General features: G+C 41.8%; 1 protein-coding gene across 1 annotated transcript in view; it reads left to right on the forward strand.

The window, feature by feature from the left end:
* Positions 1-7,557, forward strand: part of FAM161A (FAM161 centrosomal protein A) — a 9,057-nt gene extending 1,500 nt beyond the window's left edge. Inside the window, exons 2-7 of the mRNA XM_010706582.2 lie at positions 317-567; positions 1,003-2,181; positions 2,613-2,780; positions 3,950-4,049; positions 4,994-5,136; positions 5,695-7,557. Of these exons, the coding sequence (XP_010704884.2) occupies positions 317-567; positions 1,003-2,181; positions 2,613-2,780; positions 3,950-4,049; positions 4,994-5,136; positions 5,695-6,172 (2,319 nt within the window). The 3' untranslated portion in view covers positions 6,173-7,557. The remainder of the gene's footprint in view (positions 1-316; positions 568-1,002; positions 2,182-2,612; positions 2,781-3,949; positions 4,050-4,993; positions 5,137-5,694) is intronic.
* Positions 7,558-8,801: the final 1,244 nt, after the last annotated feature.

The raw sequence follows: 8,801 nt of genomic DNA on the forward strand, positions 1-8,801 counted from the left end.
GCTATGGAAACGGGCGGCGGAGAACCTTGGCGGGGAGGAGGGGGCTGTTAAGGCTGTTCTAAAGCTGTGTTCTAAGCATTACAGGGACAGACTTTTTGTTATTTAACTCCGTTTAAACAGCAGTCTCAAGCCGTAAGTCACTGTGCAGGAAGACTGTTCCATGCAACGTGCATTAAAGTCTGCATGTAGGTAACAGGTATGAAATTCAGCGGTAGTGTTTCATTCATTAGACAATTAAATGAAGCAGTGCTAAAAACCTCATTCCCCTTTCCTCTGAGTCAGAAAGCTTGACACAGAAATTCCTCCTCTATCCTAGGGGGAGCTGGGTGCAGAGCCGGGCCCTGGCAGCGAGCAGCCCCTCACCCCAGACTGTGACACACAGACAGGCTGCTCCAAGCTGGGCACCTCAAACCAGGAATATTACCTGAAACTGGAAGAGCTGAAGAATGCCCACTTGGAGACAATGGCAAAATTAGAAAGCATGTATCGGAACAAGCTGTATTTACAAGGAGTACAGCCCTGGGAGAGGAACAGTGCTAACAGTGCTACTTCCAAGGTCTGCTGTAGGTAAGTTTTGCGGTACCTTTGGTCTGGAGGATCTTTGCAGACAGCAGTACATAGGGCAGGTACGTACTGCGGCTGGGAACTGCTGCTCTCCCCCTTTCCTGTAAATAGATAATTACAACAAATTTAGCTTCAATTATTAAAATGCTTGCTAGTATGTACCTTGCTAGTATGCTGTCAGACTAACAAGTGTGCACACAGCAGAAATTGGGCAATGCGTTCAGTAAAGCATAGTGCCTTGCCTTGTTCCCAGCCTGGATTTCCTTTGTAACTGTGATCTGGTGTCTGTACCAAAGTTATCCCTTCTCCTTCCTTCTCTCCTCTTACCCTCCAAGTGCTCTTCATCTTTCTCCCTCTAGTGAGGGCACTGAAAACAGATTACTGAATCGATGTTGGAATGGATTCAAACCAACTTCTCTTTTTCCCCCCTTTTTAAAGGCCAACGTGGGAGAAGAGCAGATATCAGCCTCTAAATTTGCCCAGATCCTTCTCTGACTCCAGCATTAGCGATCCCTTAGGCTCGAGTGTGTCTCGTGGGTCCGACAGAGAACTAGCATCTGAGGACAGCTGTAGTGAAACTGGATCATTACTATTTGCTAAGGAACGGATTGCAAGGATGTGGGATGGCTTCTCAGTGGATGACTACCTCCCCCCCAGGAAGCACAGCCTGCCCACTGCAGCAGCTTCCAGGACAACACGGAAGCAGAAGGCATGGTCACCAAAAATCACCGTGCCCAAGCCCTTCCAGATGACAATTAGAGAAGCCAGAAAAAAAGAACAGAATGTCAAATCCAAGTCACAGATTGAAATGGAAAATAACCTACTGAAGAAGCAGCTGGAGGAAGAAGCAGAGTGTCAGAAAAAGTTCCGAGCCACTCCAGTGCCCGCTGCAGTCTTCCTGCCACTCTACCATGAAATTGTGCAAAGGAATGAGGAGCGCAGGAAGTCTGTGAAGGAGAGGTGCAAACTCAGGCTCTTGGCTTCTCAGAAGCCATTTAAGTTCATTGAAAGAGAGAAGCAAAGGGATGAAATTAGAAAAATGCAATTAAGAGACCTTTCCACACCTGAAAAGAAAACAAAACCGTTCAAAGCAAAACCAGTTCCCAGATATGTTTATAGCCCGTCTGTTAGAGACAAGCTAGAGGAGGAAGAGCTCTACAGAGAAATCCGGATTAGAATGAGAGCTGAGGAGCTGCTGCGAAATGCATCTCTGCCCACCAGCAGGCTGGCTCCCAAGGATGTCAACAAGAAGAAACACAAGTGTGCTGAACCAAAGGAAATGGAGCACAAACCCAAGATCCAACCCAGAGTTCCAAATTTTGACCGACTACACCAGAAGTTTCAGAAACGGCTCCGGCAGAAGCAGCGGGTGAAACACCTCACAGTCTGTGAGCCGTTCCATCTCCGCACTCCGTACATTCCCTCAAACAAGGGGAAGGTTTTGAGAGACATTCAAGAGGATGAAGAAAGGCTAAAAGAAACACGCTGGCCATACGCCTCTCCAAGGCGCAAACCCCAAACCAGACACTCAAGTGCAAATTCACCTCTCTCAGGATCTGGAGAATCCAAGTCGCCAAAAGTCACACAATCCTCACAACGAAGGCTGCAGGCCCTAAGGTGACTCCTGCAGTGATGTCTGTGTTCTATAAATACCTAGAGAGAATTCTTTTGTCCTTCTACAGGTGTAGTTAATTCTTTCATGCAGTGAATATGGGTCTTAATATATTCAGTTGTGTGCTATCGTTAAGTCCTTAGACTAAATGCAGGACTTCACTAATACTGGATTTTCTAGAAGCAGTAATGCACATTTCTGCACACGTCCGTAGGAAAGTGAGAAATGGCCGCAGTTTCTCAGGATATGTCCCAATCCCTTACAATGGCACATACCCATTTATACTAATCCCATTTGTATCCCCCTCCCCCGCCCCTCAACTTCCTCCATCTTTTTTTTATTTTTTAAATATTTCAAATTCCCTTTGCCAAAGCTTCCTTTGAAGTCTTGTGCTTGATTTCAAACAAATTCAGCCTCAGTTTATTTTTCCACCCAGGAATTCACATGAGGAAAAGAGAAGGCTGGAAGAACAACAGAAAAGAAACAGAACAAAGCAGAAACAAAGAACAAAAAAACTGCAGAAAATTGTAATGACTCGGGCTGAGGCCAATGACCCACATCAGAGCCTCGCTCAGGTCTCTGAATCCAAACTAAAGGCATTCAGGTATTTCATTGCATTCCCTGAATCCTGAACCTCTCTGGCTTCATTGTATGCTAAGCATACAGTGTTAAAGAAAAAACCCAAAGAGTCTGAGTTTATATAATTACATCCCTAGTTACAAATAAATGTGGCCAAATCTCAGCTGGGAAATTGTTGCCCATTCTAACACCTCTCAGTACATGATTCCCTGTTAGATGTCAGGAGCACGAGCGCTAAGTTGACAAATGAACTGAAGAGGAAAATAAGATTAAAAAACAGCATGGAAGAAGGATAGAGGAATTACTAGACATCTTTGCAGGGTGAGATTAGTAGGTGTTGGTATGGCTTTGCACAACTTTCTTCTTCCATAGAATCATTTAAGTTCATTCAAGAGCAAACCTCACATTACAGTATTTCATCAGATTTTAGGAGCATAGTAAAACACCTGCAATTAATTATTCTCTGCATATAGTATTACACTATTACAAAGCACAACTAGTTCCCTCGTGCTGATGGTTTAAGGTTGGCACAAGAGTTCAGCTTGACAATGCTTACTGCAGCACAGGCTGGGTAATGAGGTACATGAAAGTAAGGGCTCTTATGAGAGAACAAACAAATACCAGTGAAGTTTGCTCCCTCAGAATGGTGACAGAAAGGTTCGCTTGCCTTAATGCACAGCCCTACTGCGGAAATTCAGAGACAATGTAGAAAGAGGTGGGGAAGGCAGAAATGTGAAAGTTAAGAATATAAGTTAAATAACTAAACTCAGGCAGCCCCTGTTGGCTTCACTGGGCAGGACTTCTCTCTGCTTATCCAAGAAGACTACTTCAGAAATAGCTTTGTCCAGCAGTATTCCAAGCAAGCTGATGTTCTGGTAGTGAGGCCCTGGCACAGCTGCCCATAAAAGCTGTGGTGCCCCATCCCCAGAGTTGCTTAAGGCCAGGTTGGATGGGGCCCTGGGCAGCCTGAGCTGGGGGGAACAGCCCTGCCCATGGCTCAGTGGGCTTTAAGACCCCTTCCAAATCATTCAATCATTCCATGAAAATGAGACCGTAAGCCTAATTCCACCATAAGATAATATATCTTATGCATTTTTAACCAGGACCATACCTGTCATGAGCAATTCAACTTTTGGCTGTAAGCACTTCTTGTACTATAGACAATTGATTTCTGTTGTACTGTGTTTACTTTAGGAATTCCTCAAAGCAGAGAACGCAGGAGTATTGGCAAGAGTTGCAAGAAATGGAAGAAAGAGTAAACCAAAGGCCATTGCTCTTGGAAAGAGTAACTCAGGTTGTCTCGTTTGTCTGTTTCTTAATCTCATCTCCAATTACTGTATAGGGAACTTTTAGTCAAACGTTGTTAGCAAGTTATTTAGGCTAGTATTTGTCCATTTTAATTTCTACTGCTCCATCTCCCTATAAATTACTTTTCTGTGTCTAAGCATTTATAGCATGTTCGCACAGGGAAATGAGATGTTTTAAAGACATCCTCTGGTTCAATTATAACACACATAGCACTGAGTCAAACAAATCTACAGCAAAAATGAGAGGTTTAAGTTGGGAGAAATGCTAAGAGAACTTGAGCATTTTCATGTAAAGTTGAGACAGAATTTTCATCTCTGCGTATCAGTACAACAAAGCACTGGTAGGTAACACGGTCCCTGACTGCTTTTGGAATAGAGAGACAGCAGGATATAGATGGCCCATTTGTCCCAGTTCTCTCATCCCTTCTGGGTGGGTTTCCTGGCCCAGCACTGCTGCAGGGCAGGAGCATGCATGAAGGCTGGAGGACAAGGCCTCCTCCTCACCCAGCTATTACTCGGAGGAACAGAGCTTACAGCTCAGCTTCACAGAGAGATGCAGATTTGTGCAGTGCATCAAACAGTGCTGTAAGAGAGTAAATCGATGTCATGTTTCAGAGCAGCAGCTCCCACAGAGAGAAGCAGCCCTAGGAAGAACACAGCTGATGTTTCAGGTTTGCATCTTCCCTCCACTCCCTCAATAGCAGTATATAGTATCTCTTTGTTACCAGTAGATGTAGGGAGCAAATTGCATTTGAACCAGTACAGAAAAGGGAGGAAAATCTGCTATAAAGTTCTCAAGTAGTTTTGCCATTATTAGCTGCAGTGAATAATTTAACTTCTCACATGCAAATAATGAAACAGTATTAATATAAGCAAAAGTATCTGAAGATAGGTATTTAGCTCATACTTAATCCTTGTGTTTTTCCTACAGAATAATGCCAGAATAGCTGCAGAAAAATATTATTCTAACAGACTGAGAGCTCTGGGGGTATGCCCAGACTTTGTTTCAAAGAAAGGACAAACAACTAAATTGCTAGAGTGCTACAGTGCTGAAGATTTTGATGCCAAAGAAAGGTAGAGATCCTGAAAGGCTTTTGGTTTTGCCACTGCATACCTAGTAATTAGAGCCATTTTTAATGCTGAGAAAATTATTTGCAGTATTTCCAAGTAAATATTTTAGTGTGTGTGGTTAGCTTTCCTGTACTGTTTTTTCCTGAATTAACTATTGTTTCATGAGTCAGAGAAGAGTACTGGATATATTGTACACCACGCATTTCAAAGAACAATTAAAAGTAACATTTTTAATTTGTTCCTTTAACCAAGATTTCAGGAAGGTTGCTGAGAAGTCATTTCATTCTGTATTACCTTTACTTTTTTTTAAATGCAAGCCTTAAAAAATACTTCTCAATACCTATTTGTATTATGACAAGAAGGAAATGGAAAAAAGAAATATATAAGCAGTACTGTTACCTTCTATCATAAAAGCAGAGTCCAGTGTTCCCTCTTTCCCAGTTCTGCCCCAGTCAAGACTGCCAGGTTTGGCCCTAGGTTATCTGAGTATTTAAGTCTTTTAAAACCTACTGGAAAGCATTCCGCCTGAGGATAAAAATCACATACAAATTGTCTTTACAGAGCCATCAAGGATAAAGTGAAAGAAAGGGAATTCTTTGAGGAAGCAGACAGCATCAGTCCTCAATCTGAGCAATCCTTTGAGGAAGAGAAGAGAATAGGCATCAGAACCCCCAGCTGGGATGGTGAATCTGCTGAGAGGGAGGAAGAGACACAAGCCAGACCTCAAGTTCAGCAACCTCACTGTGCAGGGGAGACCAGGTCCAGCCCCACCTCCAACCAGCACCGTGAAGAAGAGCAGAAAGAGGAAAAGGAGGAGGAGGAAGCAAAGGCAGGCCTTCTGCTTGGACATTCCCTAGAGGAAGAGAATGAAGAAGAAGAGGAGGATGGGTCAAGACCCAGCTCTCAATCTGATCAGTCCCATAAGCAGCAAGAGGAGAGTCAGTCTGACCCTGAAGCTGAGGGTGCTTTCCAATATGAGGATGAGGAATATGAAAGTGATGATTCTGAAGAGAAGCCCAATGATGACGAGGCTGACTGAAGGGAAGGCAGATAGGTTCCACAGCACCAGGCTGCCCTATTTTATTGCTGGCATTGAAATAGACACCAAAACCATATCTTTTTGCTACTAATATTAAAAACTGTGAATTTAAGACTCTTAGCTTAACAGTCTTCCCAGCACAGGAGCTATGTTGATTTTCCAATATAAAATATTAGGTTATTCATTGCTACCAAGAAAAAAAAAAAATCAGTTATTTCACATTCCTCTTCTTTATTCTGGACTTCAGTGACACTCACGCACTTCTGTTCCTAAAGTGAACAGCAACCAGTGTTTAAAAATGTCTTGTGTACTGCATTGTTAAATACTGAGGTCTCAGCACATCCAGCAGTAACTTGCTCTTGCCTCCCAGTTTCAAACACTGGGGACCTTTCAGGCTCTGTTCCTGCGGTATCGTCAAGGATGGCAATGAAGCAACAAGGGTTTGTTGTGCAAGGCCTCAGGTTGTGTTTAGTAGAGCAGCTACAAGAAGACAACCACAGTCAGACAAAAAGGACAAGTTCACCTGTTTGGCTCCTCCCAAGCTGGACTGGCTCAGCAATGGTCCAGGAGAGTACCAAGATCAGAAAAGTAGGAGGTGACTGCTTCTGGAAGAAACAAGCTGTTAGATGGGTCAACATGAATGTTTTGTGCAGCTAATATAGGAATAGTATTACTGTTACTGAAGGCTTGGCACATAGAAGATAAAAAAATGCACTAGAATATATTGAGAACCATCATTTTTAGTTTTCACTGAGCTCTAACAATGACAGACAAGTGAAGTAGAAGAATAAAGTCAGTAGAATATCTCGAGGAAAAAAAAAAAGCATCATTCTGCAGATTACTACCCAACGGAGATAAGAAGTTGTGCTGTTTCACTTCTGTTTTGTTTGTAAGAGCTCTTTCGTGATCATGTAAAGCTACCATCAACATAACAAGTGCTGACATTAACCTTCTCACCTCCTTATAGAGACAGTCAAGGGATACTGTGAAAAGAGACTTTATAACTTCAGATAAATATGCACCCCTACTCAGAGCTTCAGCTACTACTCAACAAAGAACACAAACAGGTTAGGAGAGAAAATAATAAAACTTCCATATCAAACAGAAGAGAGCAGAGCATAATGTGGCATCACATAGGCTCTAAAAAACACATTCATTAAATAATAAACACAGTATTTGTTGAAGTGACCACACCTGCACAAGCAGATGCAACAACTAAGGATACGCATTCATGGTGTTTCTGTGTTTGCTCTACTCAGGTTTCCTTCCACACTGTACCTGTTATTATTTATTCCTCCTGACTCTGAGAATCTGTGTCTCACTGTTTAGATTTTCTTTTTAATTTATTTTTCACGCGTGGCATAACTAATACAAATTTGAACCTGTTTTTTTGTTTTGTTTTGTTTTTTACTCTAAATCTACATCCCACATCTACCTTATTAAAATATTAATTATTGCTTCACAATGAAAATCATAGTTTACAATCTTGACAACCCCACAATACAAATGAGGTTTGTTTGCTTGTGGAAGTCGTTAGACTTTAGTTCTGAAAAGTTATACAATAAATTACTGAGTCGGGTATTACTGACACACAATCACACATTACTGTTACAATCTCTTTATTGGACCAGTTTTTGAGTTGTTTTGAAAGAAGGCAGAAAAGCTTTAGATTGTGTTTTCTCATACAGAGACTATTTGAAGAATTTTCAAATCCAAGACATTCAAATCAGTTTTTAAAACCTGACAGCACTTAAATGTTGAGTTTTCTAAAGAGTATAGCTATATAATCAAGCCATTAGGATAGAGTATAAGAAACATTACCAAAAACCTCCCTTGAACTAGGAGGTAGAAAGAACAACTTTAAGATGAATAGATTTGAAGAATGCACAGATAAATGGGATAACAAGAAAGAGTCAGCACAATTTGGAAGGTTGCACCTCAGTTTTCCTAGCATTTCTAAAGCCAAGTGGAACTATGTAATCAAATGTGATCCAGCTGAGATGCTTTACCCTAAGTTTACAAGGGGTACTGAACAATCTGCTATCAATGGATCTTAAGTAAAATAAATCCCACTGTAAAAGAAGAACAGTACACATGAATTAGTAGTTACTCAAGCCATAGGAAAAGACAAGATCAATTTTACTGCCCACCACCAGAGTCTGGAGACCAGAGAGGAGGCAAAGAGGCATGAAGAAGGGAGCTTAGGAGCTTCCCAGGGGCACGCTGACCAGAGTCAAGGAAGAAGCAGACACCTGGCACCTACTGAAGACCTGCTCCAGGAGGCTGGAGAAGTGTCAGGGGATGCAGAGCCAGAGCATCACAAATAGAAGCTATATGCTTGCAAAGGAGAAGCAGGAATAAATCTACTGATCTAATACAGCAATTTAACAAAGACTTAATGAGATCTGAAATGGCAAAGCATGTTTGATTATTTACTGTACAGAGAGTAACGTTAAACACTTACCCAGGAAGCTTCCACGTTGAGTCATAAGGTTCAGAGTTGATCTTCTTGCTTTCTGCATGCTTTCTCAAAGGAGCAACGTAGTGTGTCTATTTGGTATCTAAATTGAACATTTGCAAAATGCCTTTTGAAAAAGGATATTATTGTAATAATTCTTATCCTCTCTGG

This window comes from Meleagris gallopavo, chromosome 2, assembly GCF_000146605.3.
Source record: "Meleagris gallopavo isolate NT-WF06-2002-E0010 breed Aviagen turkey brand Nicholas breeding stock chromosome 2, Turkey_5.1, whole genome shotgun sequence".
Classification (NCBI taxonomy): Eukaryota; Metazoa; Chordata; class Aves; order Galliformes; family Phasianidae; genus Meleagris; species Meleagris gallopavo.